Source organism: Aphidius gifuensis, linkage group LG2 (assembly GCF_014905175.1).
Source record: "Aphidius gifuensis isolate YNYX2018 linkage group LG2, ASM1490517v1, whole genome shotgun sequence".
NCBI lineage: Eukaryota > Metazoa > Arthropoda > Insecta > Hymenoptera > Braconidae > Aphidius > Aphidius gifuensis.
This window is the reverse complement of record NC_057789.1, coordinates 28,390,328-28,410,548: the sequence shown is the minus strand read 5'-3', so window position 1 is coordinate 28,410,548 and position 20,221 is coordinate 28,390,328. Positions and strand designations below refer to the sequence as shown.

The following is a 20,221-nucleotide window of genomic DNA, read 5'->3' as shown; positions in this document are numbered from 1 at the left end:
ATTTACTTTTTTATTTTTATTTAATATTATTTTTACTATTTGTCGTATTTTTACCAATTTAGTTAACCCTTATAGAGAGCAGAATTTTGAAATTCCCAGTATGCACTATTCACTATATAGATGTGAATTCTCAATTCACACATGCATAGATGTAAAACGGTATGCACAGGGATGCGTTTATAACGACAAAATATTTTTCCCTGGTACACCCTGGTATTTGTATGCATTTAATATTGAAATACGCCCGTGATCAAGGTAGTTGCACTTTTAATACCAGTACCAGTACATATTTATCGTACTAATACCCAAGACTAAAGACTACAGTCTCTGGTTTTTTTGGTTTTGAAGTATTTTTTGAATTACTCGACCAATCAAAACATCGAGAATAAAAAAAAAAAAAATTAATTTTTAAATTTTTAGATAATTTGATGAATAATAATATAAAAATAAATTACAAACGGGAAAACTTTTAAATATGAAAAAAAAAAAATCAATAAATTAAATATTTGAGGAAAAAAATTTATAATCTATTTATTTTACGAATTTGAAAATTATCTACCGACGCATTTTTTCTAGTAGAAATTTGAAGAAATTAAAAATTTTTCCGATGGGAATATTTCTCCATGATTACTCCGTTTGTGGCCCATTTCGGAGAAATATTTCCACTGCGTTTTTTTTTTCAATTTATCTTAAAACTTTCATGGTTTTTTTTAAAAAAATTTCTCTTTTTTTTAGTAGCCATTTTTGGGTATGGTCCGTTCTGTGAGTCTCAAATTTTTGTATAAAAAAAAGGTTTTTTGAAAAATTCAGTAGTTTTGTCTGTGAGGTCGAGGCTGGTTGATCCCCGTCGTGATTTTGAATTAGAGATCTACGCCCCACAGCCTACAAATTTTGTAAATTTTATTTTTGAAAAATATGGATTTCAACAAGAAAAAATATGTTGCAGCTTTTAATTTTCCCTACAGCACCAATGTTTCGGAAAATTATGAAAAAATTATTAAAATTGGTCAAGGAACATACGGGTAGGTTGAAATATTAAATTTTTTGATGACAAAATAATAGATTTGAGCCCGAACAAGTGTATAATTCATAATATTTTTATTTACAGAAAAGTTTTTAAAGCCAAGGATAAAAAAGATGGGAAATTTGTGGCAATTAAAAAAATTATGACTGAAAATGAAACGGAAGGGGTTAGTTGAAGCAAAAATAACATAGAATCATGGAAGATGTAAATTGCCGACAATATTAATGAAAATTATATTTTTTTTACAGTTTCCAATTACTGCTTTACGGGAAATCCAAATATTAAAATTATTGAAGCATGACAACGTTGTGAATCTCATCGAAGTTTGTTATAAACCAGGTAATTGTCATTTTCCATTGAATGAAAAATATTGTAAAAAAAATAATCATTAATATTGTTGTTTTATTTTCAGGATCAAAAAAATTGCTAAAAAATTATCTCATCATGGAATTTTGCGAGCATGATCTAGCTGGTTTATTGTCAAACAAAAATGTAAAATTCAATTTGGGAGAAATTAAAAAAATCATGCAACAGATGCTCAATGGACTATTCTTTATTCACACTAGCAAGGTAATTTAAATTTAAATTTTAAAAATAAAATACATTGACTCGGTAATTTATTAAATTTTTGTAAAACTAAAATATTTTTTTCCAGGTGTTACACAGAGATATGAAGGCATCAAATATTCTCATAACAAAAAATGGAACATTAAAATTGGCTGATTTTGGACTTTCAAGGGCATTCAGTACAGCTACATCATCAAGTAATTCAAACCGGTACACAAACGGAGTCGTGACATTGTGGTACCGACCACCGGAGCTATTACTCGGAGAAAAAAATTATGGAACATCGATTGATCTTTGGGGTGTTGGCTGTATCATGGCAGAAATGTGGACGAGGTTTGTTAATTTGCATATATTTTTAAAATTAAATGAACAAAAAAAAAATAATCTTCTAATAATTATTTGTTTTGTTTTTTTTTTTGTTGTTTCTATAGAATGCCAATATTGCAGGGTAAAACAGAGCAAGAACAATTAATAATAATATCAAAATTTTGCGGATCAATAACGACGGATGTGTGGCCTTCAGTTGTGGACTTGGAGCTGTTCAATAGGATCCAATTACCAAGAGGACAACAGCGAAGAGTTGTAGAAAAATTGAAGCCGTTTGTAAAAGATGAGTATGCATGTGATCTTATTGATAAATTATTAGCTCTAGATCCAAACACACGTTTGGACACTGATTCTGCACTTAATCATGATTTTTTTTGGACAGATCCAATGCCATGTGACCTGGGAAATATGATGGCCCAACATACACAGAGTATGTTTTCATCCATAACACCACCAGGACAAAGACATCATCAAGTTCCAGGTGGACACCTCAAACGAAATCATCTCCTGACTGATAGTGGATATCAAGATCGAATTTACTAATCGTACTTTTTTTTTAACAGCACCAAATTTATATACCAAATAATTTTTTTTAACTTTTTTACAGCAATTTTTAGTGTATATATTATTTAATATTTTTTATATTAATTTTTTATATTTAAATAAATTTTTTATTTACCTTTTTCTGTGATTTTTAAATTGTAAAATAAACAACAAATGGTCCATGTAAATTATACAAAATTTTTTTAACTTGTACTATAAATTATCCATATTTTTAAATAAACCCAACAAAAACAAAAAAAGTTTTTTAATTAAAAACAAATTCAAAATGACTATTTATTTTATTATTAGTATTATTAAATTTACAATAAATGAAAAAAAAAAAAAAAAGTATTAAAATTATAGAAAGAAAAATAAAAATCACATAATTCTAAAAAATAAAAATTATCGTAATTTTAAATTTAAAATTTTGAACACTAATTGAGCACCTTTTATGTCTCTTTCATGGTATTGGCTGTCTACATCCTTGGTATCGTATCGAATCATTGAGGAAACTTCGATAGATCGATTCTCTCAGTATTTATTTTACGATAGCTGTCAAGACTCAAGTCTGGGCTTGGCAAAAATCGATAGTTATTTGTCTCAAAGTAATTTGTATGGAGACGTTGTGCAGTCAATTTATTTTTGTTTTAGATAAACAGATAAAGACAATGTGAAATTGTTGATTACTATCAATGAATCATTAGCGTAGATTCGAAATTGGAGTTATTCGTAGATTAAAAATATTTGATGGCCCTGAAAAGGGCCGATTGGTTTTTTTTTTGTTGAAGTCGTTGTTGTTGCTTAAGCACTGCTTTTTTCAGTCTTTTTTGGCAAAAGAACAGCTTGGATATTTGGCAAGACACCACCTTGTGCAATTGTAACACCGGAGAGAAGTTTGTTCAACTCTTCGTCATTACGGATTGCCAATTGAAGATGACGTGGAATGATTCTTGTCTTCTTGTTGTCACGGGCGGCATTACCTGCCAACTCGAGAACTTCAGCAGCCAAGTATTCCATGACAGCTGCCAAGTAGACTGGTGCACCAGCACCAACACGTTCAGCGTAGTTACCCTTGCGAAGAAGACGATGAATACGTCCAACTGGGAATTGAAGTCCAGCACGGTTTGAACGTGTCTTTGACTTTCCCTTTGATTTGCCTCCTTTGCCACGGCCAGACATGATGTAATATGTGAGTTGAGTAGACTTGTAGAAAACGATACACACGACGTGTACAGTGGTCTGAATGAGAATAAAAAAAATGAGGCCCGACAGATACGTATTTATGCTCTTTCGAGGGGCGACTGCGCTCCAATCACATTGCGTCTGAGAAATTTTGTCCAATCACACGAGTCAAACAAGCAATAATCATGTTTCCTTGTCTAACTAAAGGATAGCATTAAATTGTAAAGAGCGCACCATTCACGTGAGAGAACAGAGCATTTGTAAGAATTGACGCAACGTGATTGGTGCGCTGTTTACAATTTTATTGAAGCAAACAAGGAAAAAAAAAAAAAAAACTGTCAACAGCGCCACAATCATGATGCGTGTAATCTCTGAACTGTCATATTTGCTCGTTCTGTCACGCTATTGGTGCGCAACCCAACCAAAAAAGTGTATATATAGGTTGCTAGGTAAAAAAAATTCAACTTTTACATGTGTAAGATACCATGTAAGATACCGCATCTTACAGCAGCGGTTTCAAAAATCGAGGTAACTCACATTGATGTCCAAGCCTTCTAAGAAGAAAAGAGGAACCTTCTTACTACAATTTTTTTTATTCGATAAATACATGTATCTCATTTATTAAATCATGAAAATTCCAAAACAAGTTTGAGCTATGAAAGATGTAGCATGAATTAATGCTGCTTAAAAAGAATCCACCATCACAACGGAAATCTTAGCTCCATCTTTTCCTTAGCTACTATTTTTCCTTGGGATTTTTAAGCAGTCAAAAATTATTCATTTAAATTAAAGTAATACACTTAAAAACATTACCCTTTTGGCAACATTAATTACATAAGATAAACCTTATTAATATTTTCCTTGGAAATTTTACCATTTAATAAATAAAATTACATGCATTTTATTTTTTAAAATATAAATATAAATAAATAAAAATCATGAAAATAGTAATTGACAAAAGATCCTCACCTAAGGAAATTTTTTTTTCCAAAGAAATTTTTTTAAGCAACATTAATTCCTTAGCTAAATCTTTCCCTTAGCTACTGGTTTTTCTTTTTGACATTTCATCTTTTTTAAAAATAAAATGACATGTATATTATTTATTTAATGAATAGAAAATGTCCGAGGAAAGCAGTAGCTAAAAATATGATGCATAAGAAATTAATTTTTATTCAAATTTTATGTTTCAATCAACATTAATTCCTTCAAACTGTAGCCCTCTTTGAAATTATATATACATTTAAATAACAAATAAATTACATGTACCAATATATTTCGAGCATAGAACTAATTGTCGAATTAAAAGCATCGACAGTAAACAAGAATTTTCAAAATGGCGTCAGAGGTATCTTACAATTTTCTTACAGTATCTTACAATATCTTACTGTAAATGTATGAAACCTCAAAAATCACCATTGCCCATCACTGGTGTATATATAGTTGCTCCAGACATCAAAAAATTTCAACTTTGACACTCGTCGAGTAAACATCGTACTCTGTCATCATGCCACCAAAAGCAAGCGGTAAAGCTGTCAAAAAAGCCAAAGGCTCATTAAACACCACCCACTCTGTTATGTCTTCATCATACCAAAACTTACGCAATTTACATCTACAAGGTGTTGAAGCAAGTTCATCCTGATACTGGTGTCTCATCAAAAGCCATGAGTATCATGAACAGCTTCGTCAACGACATCTTTGAGCGTATCGCAGCTGAAGCATCCCGTCTGGCTCACTACAACAAGAGATCCACCATCACATCACGGGAAATTCAAACAGCTGTTCGTCTTCTTCTTCCTGGTGAACTTGCCAAGCATGCTGTCAGTGAAGGCACCAAAGCAGTCACCAAGTACACCAGCTCCAAGTAAACAGTCAACAACGAAAAAAAAAAAACCAATCGGCCCTTTTCAGGGCCACTAATTAACTCAAACATAAGATAAACCTTCATTTAAAAAAAATATAAAACTAATTCAGAAAATGATTATCCATTTGACAACATTAAATTAATTTGACAATGTTGTCACTAAAAATATTCAATCAAACATCAAAATAATGATAATAAAATTAATTTTTAATGAAATTGACAAATTTATCTTATCCATCACCCTTAGCATTTTTTTTTTTTTTTTCTCAATCCAATTTTTTTACACTTTAAAAAACAATAAAAGTATATAAAAAATATCTTCATAAATATATGTAAGTACTTGGTTTTAAAAAACAATTAAAATTCAAATCAATATATTGCACACAAAAAAACAATAATTAAAATTCAAATATAAAATATTATCTAATTTGTATAATAAATTAATTATAAAAATTTTAAATGTCCAGATAAAAATATGATGCTACAAATACTCGAAATATTTTATTCAAATTTTCAATTGTATCGAGATCAATGTTACGTCTATTGTCTTGACTTGTATGCCAAACTTTTGGAAAAGGTCCTGGTATCACATGTAAAATTGGAACATCTACAACAAAAGCATTAGTTAATATAAATTTCATAGCATAGCTATTTTTATTATATTAATTAAAATACATTTAAATAATTAAACAAACCTCTTTCTAAAAATGGAAGATGATCATCTTCAATTCTTGCATTAATTGTATATCCTTTAAAATAATTACGACTAGAATCATAATTATATTTTTTGAATAATCTATTATCAGCCAGCACTTGTTCAGCACGCATCATTTGTTGGTACCAAGATTTAGTATTCTCAAAATAATTATAAAATCCAGGATCACGTGCACCAAGTAAATCCAACAACACCATAATATCCTTGATAAAAAAAATATCAAATACAATAACAACAATATTTATAAATTATCCAAAATTAATAAACTAAAATATTACAATTTTATCCAACTCTGTTAAATCTGTTTCATCATATCCATAATTAACCGATGTTGAATGCCATTTTTTAGCCAAATTTTTAGCTCCATATATTGAATCTCTTGATGACCATTCAACAAATGCTTCTTCACCATCAAAAAATATAAACATCAAACTGACATCTGTCTAAATAAACAAATCATAATATTATTAAATTAAATAATAATAATTAATTATTAATAATAAACCAACTTGTTTTAGAGGCTCCAAATATTTTTTCATGACAAATGCAAGATTAATCATCTGTGAACAAGGTACAGCACTGTCAGTAGCACCAACAAAATTATTCATAATTTTAGAATCATAATGACAGGCTAAAGTTAAATATCTTGATGCATCTTTATTTAATTTTGTTATGATGTTTTCAAACTGTTGATTACCAACTGGAGTAGTTGCTATAAATTTATCTGTCTCTATGTGCCAATCAAGGCTAGCCATTTTCTCTTTGATATACTGTTAAACAATTACAATAAATATAATAAATAAACAATGTTTATAATTGAGTTAAAAGATACTTACTTACATTATTAACTAATTTATGATTTTCACTTCCAACTGGTCTTTCAATACAAATGTTGTCAAGTAGCTCATTGATGTTTGTTAAATTTGTTAGCTCAGCTATTTTTTTAACTTCATCATTGTTCAATATTTTAGCCTGGTGATTGGCCTGGATAAAAAATTAATTAAGTTAATGAAAGTGGACAATATTGGAATAATTGTTATATAAAAAATAAACATATGGCAAATACCTTGAGATTGCGAAAATAAATTGGAGTATTATCATGTGTTCCCAGACAAAATATTGTTGTCAAAAATATTAGGGTTAATATTGTTATTGATATTTTTAATATATGACTCATTTTTTGTTTTTTTAATGATGATAATAACATTTGGATTTAATTAACTAACTACTGTTGCAACACTTTGTACTGGGTATTAAAAATTAATTAGTTAAAAAAAATATATATCTGTCATGACGTACGTATATAAACAAACTGGCGGCCATGTTTGTTGTTGATAATGCGCACGCATATTTATCCAGGTGTATTATGTAAAAAGGGTTTTTTAAAATGAAAATGAATGATTATCAACTGGTATTTATATTCAATAACAAAAAACTCAATGTTTAGTTTTTTTAAACTAGCCTTATCATTTATTTTTGTAAATAATTCAAATTCATTTTTTTTTTTTTAACAGAAATAAAATTTATATTTATGAAAATTGATTGAAAATAATTGTTGATAGTTGATAAAAATATGAAGTTAACAATAAATATGCATATGATTTTTTTATAATAGTTACATTGTTAAAATTTTCAATTAATGTAGTATTAGATAGATTATTGGTCAGTTATTATAAATAGCTGACGAATTATCTAATTTTTTTTCTTTTATTTAATATATAATCAACTGTCAAATATTCATACTTAATTTGTCTGTTGGACATACCATCTTCAAATGTCCTGAATACTCTTAATTGTTTTTTACGATTTCTTGATATTTCTTCTGCTTTTTTTATAAATTTAGAAGTAACACTTGTGTAAAAAATTCCAAATTGTCGCAACTCTGGTGAATTTTCAAGAACTTTTATGGCTGATTTATCTGTAATTTTATTGCTCATTGGTAAGTTCAATACTACCAGATTTTTGAGCAACATAATTGAAGAATCAGTGACCTCATTAACCCCGTAACAAAAAAGCGTTCTTAAACAATTCATCTTTGAAATTGCTACTATACCAGCATCGGTTATCAAATGGCCAAAAATGTGTAGTGTGTGTAATTGTCTCATGACATTGGCAGCATTATATAAAAAATCATCAGTAACCCGGTATTTTCTAATAGTCAATTTCTTGATATTGTCAGTCAATTCTGTGCGATCAATTTTACTTTCATCATACTTACACTCGTCATGACGGGCTATCACTTGAGGATTTCTCGAAAGGATGTGACTGATTAAACTTTCGGGACACCTTATACCACCAATTTGAATACTTTCCAAGGTCTTTAGTTTAGAAATCACCTGCAAATCAAATTGTTTATTAGTACCTACATTCAAAAAAATAAAAAGAATATTTATGCTTTTTTTTTTTTGTAATAGATATAAAGTTTAACTTACACTGATGAATTCTTCTGGAAATTTAGCGTTGTCCACCCTGCATTTAGGCCAATTGGACAGAGTCAGTTCAGTCAAGGTATCAGCAACGTTTAACAATGAATTGATTAAAGTAACAGGTATATATGTACCGGGATTTGGAAAACATTGAAATATAATTTTTAATACTTTTAGTTTAGAAAGACCTGTAAATGCATTATCTAATATTGCATCGTCAATATATTTGATTCTTATTCGAAGTTTTACGAGATTTGGACAACATTTATTGATGACTGGCACTATGTTACAATGGCCATAAGCTGTCGCATCTAATTCTGTTAAATAACGACCACATTTATCAAGCAGTGATTCCAAAAAATTAAATTGTCCATCGATTTTTGGATAATTTTTAATTAAATAATTTGGATACTCATCATATTCCCAATGAGTTAGTTCAAGTTTTTTGACATTAAGCCAAGAAACATCAAGGGCTCTTTTCCATTGTTTGCAAACTAAAAAAATAAATTAATTGTCATTACTAAATAATTTTTTTAAATTAAATAATTTATCTTATGTGTTAATATATTATCATACCCAATGCAATTTTTGGCCTTTCACATGCTGGAACATACATAAATATTTCAGCCAGGCAATCATCATTAACATGGTCAATTGTCATTTTATTTTCGACGTATGAATCATCATCATGATGACAGTATATCTAAAAAGAACAATCAATATTTATATTTAATAACAATAATTTAATATTGCAGTTATTTCAAACTAACCTTATTATTTATTTTGCTAGATAAACATATTGAAATTTGTTTTGTAATTTTATACTTTTTTAACAAGTTTATTTCCCACTCTGGTTCATGTAATCTTTTGATCTTAATCATATTGTTTTTTTGTATTAAGATAACTATATAAAATATTTATTATCAATTGTTTTGTTTTGATTTTTTTTTTTATATATCAATATTATTATTTTTGTTGAAAGCACGTGTTGAAATTTGACTTGTAACTTTTTTTTTTCTCCAGGCCATGTTTGTTGTGGTGATGCGCACGCATATTTACCCAGCTGTTTTATGACAACAAGTTTTAAAAACAAAAATAAATGATTATCTACTTTCTTACCTAAATCTATTAATTTCATGGTTTATTAGAAATCAGCATTGTCGCAAATTTGAAGTGGCTGAAATGAATTTGCGAAAAAAAAAATTCTATTTAATCAAGACATGAAAACTTTGTCAAATTAATTAACAAACAAAAAAAAAAAAATTAAAATCGTCGAAGAAAAATTATGTTGGATATAAAAAAAACAAGACAGCAAATTTATTTATTTATTTTTTATTTTATTGTAAAAATTCAGCCATATTTTTCCAATAATATTATTGCATAATATATAAATAATAATTACTCAAGCTTAATAATAAATCTAGATAATATATTAAATGAAAAATGATAATGTTTTTTAATTTTATTCAAAAAAAAAAAAAATAGAAAATGCAGATGACTTTGAAATGTAATTGAAAAAATTAAATTAACACTACATTATTATTAATTATAAAAAATATAATTGTGTGATTACTCACAACAATATTTAATTAATTAATTTTGAGCATTATTTTTTTCCAATAATATTTATTAATAATTTATCGTATTTTTAATTTTCAATAGACAAAAATTATTGAAAAGAAAAAAAAATATATATTGTTGTAAATAAATGGAAGAACAAAATAAAAAAAATTATTAATTAAATTAAAATATACAATTTAAGAAATTTAATAATCAAAAAAAAAAAAAAAATTATTAATTATTAATTGAAATATATTTTTATTAAATTAAAATATAAAAAAATTATTTAAAAATATATTTTTCTTATTATTTAATTATTTAATAATTAAGTTTATAATTATTTTTTAAAAATACAATTTTAAAATTTAAAAATGAAAATTGATTTATTCATCAATTTTTTAAATTATTTATTTATTAAATTTTTTTCTTTTTTTTTCTCCTAAATTCAAGTTCAATTTCTTTTTTTTTTTATAATTATTCATCGATTTAATAATCATGCTAATTTTTATTATTATTATTTTTTTTATTGCTTGTTATCATTTTCATTTATTGATTGCTATTTTATTGCTCTTTTTTAATTTGTTTATTTTAATTTACCAACAAGTCAAACATGATAAAAAACATTTAATTGCATTTCTATTTTATATCCACTTGAAATTTTCAATTCTGCATGTATTTTAAATTTAAATTTTTCAATAAAATGTTGTCTTTATCAGTAATTATATGGTCCATATTGTGAGCCATGATAGTATGGTCCTGGATAAGCTGCTGGAGCTGGATATGCTGGATATGCATACTGTTGTTTTTGTGGATAAACTGAAAATATGAAAAGAAAAAAATTAAATTAACAATTAATTTCATTAAACAATAATAAATAGATAAATAATATTTATTTAAATTTCTTCATCAATTATGATCAATAATTTTTAATATATTTATTTATCATTAGCATTTTAAATAGCTAGCTAATAAAATATCAAGCCAAAAAATTTTAAAGAAATATTTACAAATAAAATTAATTTATTCCTAAAAAATTGATTAATCTAGTTTAAATTAAAAAAATTAAATTACCAGATGAGTATATATTTAAATGAATATTATTATTTTACTATTTACCGGTTTCATTTTGTTGATCTACTGTATTATTTTTGTATCTAATCATGAAATAATATTAACCGTGACCGTATAGAAGTGAGTAATTTAATTCCGTGATTATGTCGGGCGTGGAATAACAAAATTATATATTTATTAATAATAATGTAAATTGCAGTAATATATTGCGAATAGATAAAATGATAAAATGTGCGTATTCAATACTCATTTGATGATTTTATTCAGGCAAGTATGCCACTTTCCATTTGAAGCAAATTTTCAAACTAAATGTTGTTTAAAATAACCAAGGGATTATTGTATTAATATTTTGTTTAAATAAACAGACAAATTTTTCTAAATAAATTATTTAAATTATCTAAAAAATATTGTTATTTAAGGCTGATTAGCTTAAACTGTTTCAAATGCATTTTTAAATATTTATAAATTGAAAATTAAATGTAAAATTGTTTTTTAAATTTAGGTAATTATTTTTTTTGAATCTGGGTATTGATTTGGATCGATCAAATGATATTCAAATATAAAAATGATGATTAATTCGAGGATGAACGAAGGGTAAATGTAGAAAGTCCATTTTCAGAGTCAGAGCGTGACAAAATTACGATGAATTGCGAAAATAAACAGACCGTGATTTGAAATATATATAAAACTAAAAAATAGATAAATTTATTTTTTAAAAAAAGTAAAAGTCACAAGGTCTAAACAAGTATTTCAATTTTTAAATTATCAATATTCTCATTTCTTATAAATTTAACTAAAAAAAAAAAAAGAAAAAAAGTTTTTTCAATTTTCTAATTCTAGTTTTTTTTTCTTTATTTTTCTTTCTGTCCTATGGATAATTAATTGTTGAGAAAATTTGCCGGAAATGTCGACACGGAAATAAAATAAATTCAATGCTCCAACTGTTACATGATAGTATGCAATAAAAAATATAAAAAAAAAAAAAAATGTTAACTAAGATTCATCAATGAATTATTTCTTGTTTATAAAAATATTTTAGTCTTTACATAACTAATGGTTAATAAATTTCTATAAAAAAAAAATGAGCCAATAAATTATCTACTACTATTCATAATAAAAAAAAAAAAAAAAAAATTATCAAAAATAATTATAAACAAACAATTAATTATAAATTAAAATTTCAACCAAAAAATTAAATAATTTCTATAAACAATATTTCATTCAAATAATTTAGCTATTTCTTTAAAAAAAAAAATGATAATTAAACAATAATTTCCGTAGTTTATTATTAACAAAAAATTGAATAAAAAAAATAATTAAAAAAACGATATAATACAACAATAATACCTCCAACAATGATAAATAAAAAATGTAAAATTATTGATCTTAAAAATCGATAATAAATAAATTTAAATAAATAAAAAAATATAGTTAGTAAAAGCAAATGTGTTATGTATATACCAGGCATAAGATACTGCATGTTCATGGCATCATCACGCGTTTTCTCGCTCCTCAAACAAATTGCAGCAGCACTAAATAGAATTGCACTGACGAGTGACCAACCAACTCCGACCCAAGCCACCACATACGACCAGTCGTATGTTATTATCGAGCTATCTTTCAGGATCTGATTATATTTTTTATTTTTTTTTTTTTATAATCCATGGTTGACCAAAAAGGAAATTTAAAAAAAAAGAAAAAAAAAAAAAACCCATATTAGTTTTATTTTGATATTAATTATTTATCACCTGGCATTATGTATTGTATATTTGCTGCTTGTTCACGACCACGTTCTTTTCTAAGATATGATGCAGCTATTAAAAATAATGTCATTGTACCAAGACACATTGCAACACCAAACCAGGCTAAATAAAATGACCAATCGTACCATTGTCCTGTGTAATTCTTCAATGGCTGTTAAATAAAATTATTACATTTTTTTTTTTAAACTATTTTTTTTTTTTATACATCGATGATTATTTATTTCCAGGTCATCAAACTTTTTCCTGTATAATTTTTTAAATTTTTTATTTTACAATTTAATTGACTATTTGCTTCGATAAATTTATTAAAATGTATAATTTTTTTTTTCTTTGATATAGGTAATATTTTATTGAAAAAAAAAATATATAAATTGTTTATTAATATGTCAAAATAATTGTAAAATAAAAATTTAAAAAAACATTTAAAAAAAACAATTGGTAGATTAATTAATTGCTGAAATAATAATTTTTAAATTTTAAAAACAAATTCAAGTAGTAATTTTTTTTTTATCAATCAAAAAATGAAATTTCTTTTAGAATTTTTTAAAATTATTTTTACGTTTGGCAATTACTTGTTTTTTAATGTATTATTATTATTTAGATTTTTTATAATTGATAAACATATTATTGAGTAACTTACATTGCTCCAGAGTTGGTAATATTCTTCACCAATAACTTTTTCTTTTTCGTAGTATTCAACACCATGCCAAAGTCCCATTCCAACAGCACTCAGTAAACCTGTTTAATTTTAAATTACCAAATTTATATTTGTTTGTGTAATTGTTATAAACAATTTGCATTATATTGTTATTTAAATTTTATAAATATTTACAGGCAAAGAACATGAGGATTGCTGTTGCAGTGATATTTCCAGGAGATCGTCGCCAACAGCCAACCACACCTGTCCAGAATGCAGAAAATATTGCAACAAATGCAAGAATAAACAGTCCAATCATTGCTCTTCCCATATCTATAAAAATAAAATATATATTGTAAAATTAAATTATATTTTTTGAGCATTTTTAAACATTTTATTTTTGTTTTTTTTTGACTTACTTATTCTTGCCATTGCATCCTCGGAAAATCCTCTAGTTTCATTATTTTCATCGGGAATAAAATAATCAATATTTGTACAGTATGTTTCTACTGGGCTCAAATAAGTTGAAACTGTAAATTTATCAAAAATAATAACATTAATAAAAGCTACTAGAATAATATAAAAAAAATTTTTTAAATTAATTTATTTCGATGATGAATTTAATTTTCAAATGAAAATTAATTTAAAAATATTTATTCAATATGAAATTTAAATTCATTATTTATTTATTAATGTATTTTTAAATAAATAAATTATTATGAAATTATATATTTACATTTATTTGTTATTAATTTTTTAAAAATTTCAATGACAAAAATATTATGAAATTAATAAAAAAAAAATTTGTTTGAAATATATTATTTATTTTTTGATTGTGTAATAAATTTTCAGAAGGTAAAAATATATTTGTCAAATTTAAAACAACTAAATAATTACAAGGATTGTTTTTTTTTTTAAATAACAATAATAATTTAAATAAATAAATAATGTAGGAGGTTTTTAAATTGAATGATCAATACTCCTCCAGGTTCCCACGCATTAATTCTTTGCATAACATATTATTTGAAAAAAAAATACAAAAAAAATATAAATAAATAGAAAATACAATCAGCCATGATTACAGTTGGTTTATCCTTTTTTTTTTTTTAAATATATATTTTTTATCATTTAAAATGTCACGTCTACAGTGTCATGAATTTTATTAAAAACGGAAGTGCCGTAAATGCCGGATGTCAAATAAGGAATTCAGTAAAACCAGATAAGGTGATACTCGGTCATCAAACGGTAAAAACAATATTTAATTTTATTAATTAATTAATTTATTATTAATATTTAATTTTGTTAATAATTTTTCAATCGAAAGAAAAAACCATTTACACAAAAAAAAGAGTAAAAATTTCTTTAAAGCAAATTAATGATTTTTATTTCGTTTAAAATTTAAATAATAAAAATTTACATTAATATATTTGATAAATAAATTTATTTATTTATTTAATTATAAATAAATTAATAATATATATATTTAATAAATAAATAAATAATTCATCATAAAAAATGTAAAACTATTTTAAAAAAATAAATTAAAGGTTTTTTTTCTTTTAAATAATTTTATCTTTTATTTGCATAAAATGTAAATATATTTTTTTTATTTTTAAATCAAAAACGGTTTAAATGATGACAGGAGATATTCTTCCTGGTTGACTGAATCCTGTTTGAATTCACAAGCTATCATTTGCAACCAACGACCTCTTTCCCACATAATTTTTATATTTTATTTAGAAAATTTTTTATGAAAGTGAAAAATTACAAGACTTTGTATATTTAAATTTTTTTAAAATAATTTAAATAATTAATAATTATAAAGGGTGTATTTTACACGTGTCAAATAATATATATTATATTTTTTAATTATTGTATTAATTTATATTCGTGATAACCGTTGTTATTTTTCTTGTCGTGCATACTGAATCAAATGTTAACGGATCAACTCAACTATTCATGGTTAAACCATTCAGAAAATTATAAAAATACATATTTTTTAAACAATAGATATTTTTTAAATAATTGTTATGTTTTTTTATTTATCATGATAATTTAACAATAAATTATTTATTTAAAAAAAAGAAAACAAAAAAAAAAGATTTAAATTTAAAAAAATACATTGATTCGGTTGATCTTTTTATTTTCAAATAAATAAAATATTTATAAATTATATTTCTATTTAAAATTATATCTATTTTTTTATAAATTAATCTAGTTAAATTTGTAATATTCTTACCAACTCCTGGTGGTGGACGTTCTTTTGGAAAACATATCCTAAATGGTCCCTGAGTTCTTGTGTAATAATAATACTTGGTATTCATCAAATTAATAAGATGACTTTGATCTGGATTTTTTGCTGCATATTGCTGTAAAAATAATCACCAAAAATAAGCAATTAATACTAAAAAAAAAATAAATACAATTTCCATGTTTATGTTTAAATAAAATAATGAAAAAAAAAAAAATCAATTATCCTTGAAAATATTTTTCACATGATATTCAGATAATAAAAAAAAATTTAAACAAATAACATAAATAAATAAACAATAAAATTCTTTCAATTGTTTATTTATTTTTATTTTTTTTTATTATCTCTTCCTCCACTTTCACATGATAATTTTTGCATGAATTTCTTTTTTTTTTTATTCAACAATTATTTCGTCAATCAGAATAATAAATAGAAATTGTTTATTATTTTTTTTTTTTTTTTATATCTAGATAAACAATCATGTACATTATTTTATTATTCAATTGATGCTAAATATAATCAAGTTAATCATAACGAAGGAATGAATCATCTACACTTGAAACTTTAATAATTTTAAATTTTATTTTTTGATCAATTATTATTTAATAAATATGATACTATTGTTATTTTATTAAATATATTTATTTATTAATAAATAATAAATAATATGATTTATTTGTAAAATATATTTCTTATTTTTTATAGATTTAAATGATCATAAATTTTATTTTTTCATATTGCAAAGAGGAATGTCATTTGACTGGCTTTGAGTGTCCTTGGCATGGCTTCGTGTCTTTATAATAACAACATTAATTTTTTTTAGCATCAATTTGAGAGATGAGTCGTCATACAAATTAAAAAAATAAACCTATCTTTCTGTCATGCTATTAAATTCAACAAATCAACAATTAAAAATATAAACAGAAAAAAAAACCCAACAAATCGAAAAATAATTTCGAAAAATTCGAAATTACCTAAAATTTATTTATTTAAATTAATAATTAATAAAATTATTATATTTCAATAATTTATAATAACAATTATCTAAAAAATATTATAAAATTAATTAAATAATTTTTTTTCTTCATAGAAATGGTTTTTCTTTAAAATAAAAATTATTAAATATTTATCGAATTTATCGAATTTTTTTTCTTTTCTTTTTCAGTTTAATTATTATTATTATTTATTAACCGGAAGTCATAAAAATATAGTTATTATTTAAAAAACATCTATATATTTTAATAAAAAAAAAATGTAAATCAAGTTTTTTCGAAAAAAATTTACTTCATAGAGAAAAAAAAATAATTATAATAATTTATAGAAATTTTTTTTTCTATATTTTTATCAGATAAGGAAATAGTTTATATTTTTGTATATTTAATTTTTTTTTTTTTAATTTATAATGGTATTTGGGTTACGGGGTGTTATTGCAATAGTTGAAATAATCATCTAGTTGTTTAATGACTGCAGTACATGTACAAAAATAAAAAGAAAAAAAAAAAAAAAAAGAGAGTTACATACAAGAAGGTAAAAGAGAACATATTACGACAGCTTTCACATTGAATTTTTTATGTTTATTTTGTTTCAATAATATATGTGACTGTGATTTCTTTGACATAAAAAGATGCAGCCCTTTTTTGAAAACCCAATTATTACTAGTAATTAAAATTACTTGATTAACAAAGCAACAAGTAGTTTTTTAATTTTACTATTTTTAATTTCAAAACAAAATAGATAATTAAATTTATCAACAACAAGTAGATATATTTAAAAATTAATTAATCCTTTTATTTAAAAAATTAAAAAATATATTTTTAATAAATAAAAAAGATAATAATAATAATCAAGGGTAAAATTACAGTGATGAGGAAAAATGTACACTTGCAGTTTGAAATAACTTCTGAGGAATTTTTTTTTTTATTTTCTGATACTCTTTTATCCACAAGATATGTATACAATTAAAGACACACACATATATAAACATTATATTCATAAAACATACATGAAGAAATATATATTCTTGTTTCTGATGATCATATGCTGTTTCAACTTGACGTGTGGGATTTTTTTTTTTTTTTATTATTTACAGGTGTTTCAAACATAACTGTATGATGAGACAAAAATCCCAACTTGAATTTATCTTTTGCTAAAGTTTAATATTTATAATATTTATAATAATTAATAAATAAATCTATGATTAATAATTTATTTTTAAATTATAGCTAAAAATAAAATTAATATTTTGAAAATTTTTTGAAGAAATTAATTAGCTTCATTTGATTGATTTGTTGACTGGAAAAAAAAAAATCAAATTTATGATTGATGATGCATTCTCACGGATATAATCAAGGCATCATTGTAAAATAATTTTTTTTTTTTTTGCAATAGTACAATCATAAGGAGACACAATGATCTAAACTCTCGGTTGAGTCAACACGTTCAAGTGGGCGCGGCATGGAATGCTGTTGATCGGTCAATCCGGATTTTATAATCGCGTAAAAATATTTTTTTAAAATCCACACTAAAAGTACATAGTACTAAAAAATTATTTAAAAAAAAAAATTATATTTATTATAGATATTTATTGAATAATTTTCTAATAATTTTTTGAGAAAAATATTGGTATTCAGTTGACCTCTTTGAGGGTCAAGTTTTCAAGAAATTAACGGTATTAAGAAAATGAAAAAAAAAATAATAAATAATTACGTGTGTTGGCAGAGAAATATATAATATAAAAATAAATTTGTATGAAAAAAAAATTAACAATAATAATGAGAAAATAAAAATTAAATATTGAAAGTAAAAAAAAAAAAGGGTCGTAATCGACATGATGAGGAGTATCCTCTCACAGCCCTCAGAATCAACAGGACATTAACCCGGTGCAAGGACGACAACCAGGAAAAAAATATAATACAACATAAATATACTATAGTTATTTTTTTTTTATTTTTTTTTTTTTACGCTCTCTTGAAAACTTTCCAACAAACTTCTTGTTCTCCATTTATTATATTTTTTATTTCAACAAATTTTTACCTATTTTACTCCGAAAAAAATTAAATAATTTACAAAAAATAAATTCTTTTAAAATTTAATTATTATTTATAGTTCGTAATTAAATACTTGATTTAAATAATTTTTAAAAAAATGTTTTATCAACAATTTTTGTTGGTATTTAAAAAAAAAGATAAAAAATGTCTTGAAATTAATGAATTTGTAAACTAACGGTTTCAAAATAATATTATAAAATAGAAAAAATAAACAAACCTGTATTTGGGCACGTTTTACATCAGTATATAGCCAATTATCCGATAAAAATGCAATTGTAAGTAAAGCTGTGGCAATGATGCCGGTTATAGTTGCCAACGAAAGCGTCACCGCGGAGCAAGGCATTTTAAATATATTTCACCCACAATTTATAAATTTAAATTTAAAAACACACAACACCTTTTCTTTGATAATAATTTTTCACTAATCCACTTAATCCAAAACAATAAAAAAACAATTGTAAATAATCACAAATTAATTAAAAAAAAAATAATAAATAATTTTAATTAAATATTAATAATAATAAATAAATAAAATTATTAATTATGATAAATAATAAATTGTTGTTTTATTAAATAATGAGTGTATGTTGCACATTATATTTATGCACTGACTATTGAAACAACACATGTAACTAGCACAAGATACAAATGCAGACTGGGGCCTCTTTACCAAGTAGAGTTGTGCTCCGATCACTTTGTATTATCCATGGCCATTTAGAAAAAAAATATATATAAAAAAACTTTAATGCGCTCTACACAACAACGTACTAAACAAGTGTGAGTTTTAAAAATATAAAAAATATAATATGAAGGTGTATTGTGTGCTGTTGTTGATGTGGTTGTATGTATTTTTTTATTTAAAAAAGAGAGAGGAATGGGAAATTGTTGTGAACGATTATCAGGTGTAGTGGTGGGGGATGATGGGCCTTATGGAATATAGATGGACCCTCATTGGTACCTGGAAAATGGTGCAGGTAGGTGTCTTGTTTAATCAAGGTTCTCAACTTGTACCCTACTCTGATCATGATGATCATGATGATTTTTAGATTTTTTTTTTACTTAGTCATCAATTTTTATTCTTAGATTTTTCTTTTATTCATTCATTCAACTTTTTAGTTGAAAAAAAAAAAGCTTAATTTATTTTTCATGAAAATAATACATGTTTTATATTTAATTTAATTTTATATATTTTTATGAATTTTATGGTTGTTTTTTTAATTATTATAATGAAGATTTTTTTAGGAGAA

At 24.2% G+C, this 20,221-nt stretch overlaps 4 protein-coding genes and 2 pseudogenes across 5 annotated transcripts; 2 read left to right on the top strand and 4 right to left on the bottom strand.

Annotated features, from left to right (window-relative positions):
• Positions 1 to 915: 915 nt before the first annotated feature.
• Positions 916 to 2,461, top strand: LOC122850154 (annotated as a pseudogene).
• A 751-nt stretch (positions 2,462 to 3,212) lies between these two features.
• Positions 3,213 to 3,688, bottom strand: LOC122850207 (histone H2A-like). The gene has a single exon (XM_044149291.1). It carries the CDS (start codon positions 3,638 to 3,640, stop codon positions 3,263 to 3,265), a length of 378 nt encoding a protein of 125 aa, XP_044005226.1. The 5' UTR covers positions 3,641 to 3,688; the 3' UTR covers positions 3,213 to 3,262.
• Positions 3,689 to 5,147: 1,459 nt separating this feature from the next.
• On the top strand, positions 5,148 to 5,508 carry LOC122850215 (annotated as a pseudogene).
• A 182-nt stretch (positions 5,509 to 5,690) lies between these two features.
• Positions 5,691 to 7,532, bottom strand: LOC122850152 (glutaminyl-peptide cyclotransferase-like). The gene is made up of 6 exons (XM_044149224.1): positions 7,286 to 7,532; positions 7,060 to 7,203; positions 6,729 to 6,989; positions 6,498 to 6,662; positions 6,200 to 6,422; positions 5,691 to 6,111 (listed from the first exon to the last, which is right to left on the bottom strand). Exons 1-6 carry the CDS (start codon positions 7,424 to 7,426, stop codon positions 5,960 to 5,962), a joined length of 1,086 nt encoding a protein of 361 aa, XP_044005159.1. The 5' UTR covers positions 7,427 to 7,532; the 3' UTR covers positions 5,691 to 5,959.
• Positions 7,533 to 7,948: 416 nt separating this feature from the next.
• On the bottom strand, positions 7,949 to 9,527 carry LOC122850073. The gene is made up of 5 exons (XM_044149075.1): positions 9,416 to 9,527; positions 9,222 to 9,348; positions 8,652 to 9,139; positions 8,438 to 8,555; positions 7,949 to 8,370 (listed from the first exon to the last, which is right to left on the bottom strand). Coding segments are annotated over exons 1-5 (846 nt in total). The 5' UTR covers position 9,527; the 3' UTR covers positions 7,949 to 8,368.
• A 1,317-nt stretch (positions 9,528 to 10,844) lies between these two features.
• LOC122850072 lies at positions 10,845 to 19,816 on the bottom strand. 2 transcript variants are annotated; one of them, XM_044149074.1, is made up of 7 exons: positions 19,192 to 19,816; positions 15,916 to 16,045; positions 14,096 to 14,206; positions 13,872 to 14,009; positions 13,680 to 13,777; positions 13,025 to 13,190; positions 10,845 to 11,021 (listed from the first exon to the last, which is right to left on the bottom strand). In XM_044149074.1, exons 1-7 carry the CDS (start codon positions 19,315 to 19,317, stop codon positions 10,918 to 10,920), a joined length of 873 nt encoding a protein of 290 aa, XP_044005009.1. In that variant the 5' UTR covers positions 19,318 to 19,816; the 3' UTR covers positions 10,845 to 10,917. The 2 variants fall into 2 exon arrangements, with proteins under 2 accessions (XP_044005009.1, XP_044005008.1); XM_044149073.1 differs by lacking the exon at positions 13,025 to 13,190 and adding an exon at positions 12,738 to 12,903 and having other exon boundaries at positions 19,192 to 19,811.
• Positions 19,817 to 20,221: the final 405 nt, after the last annotated feature.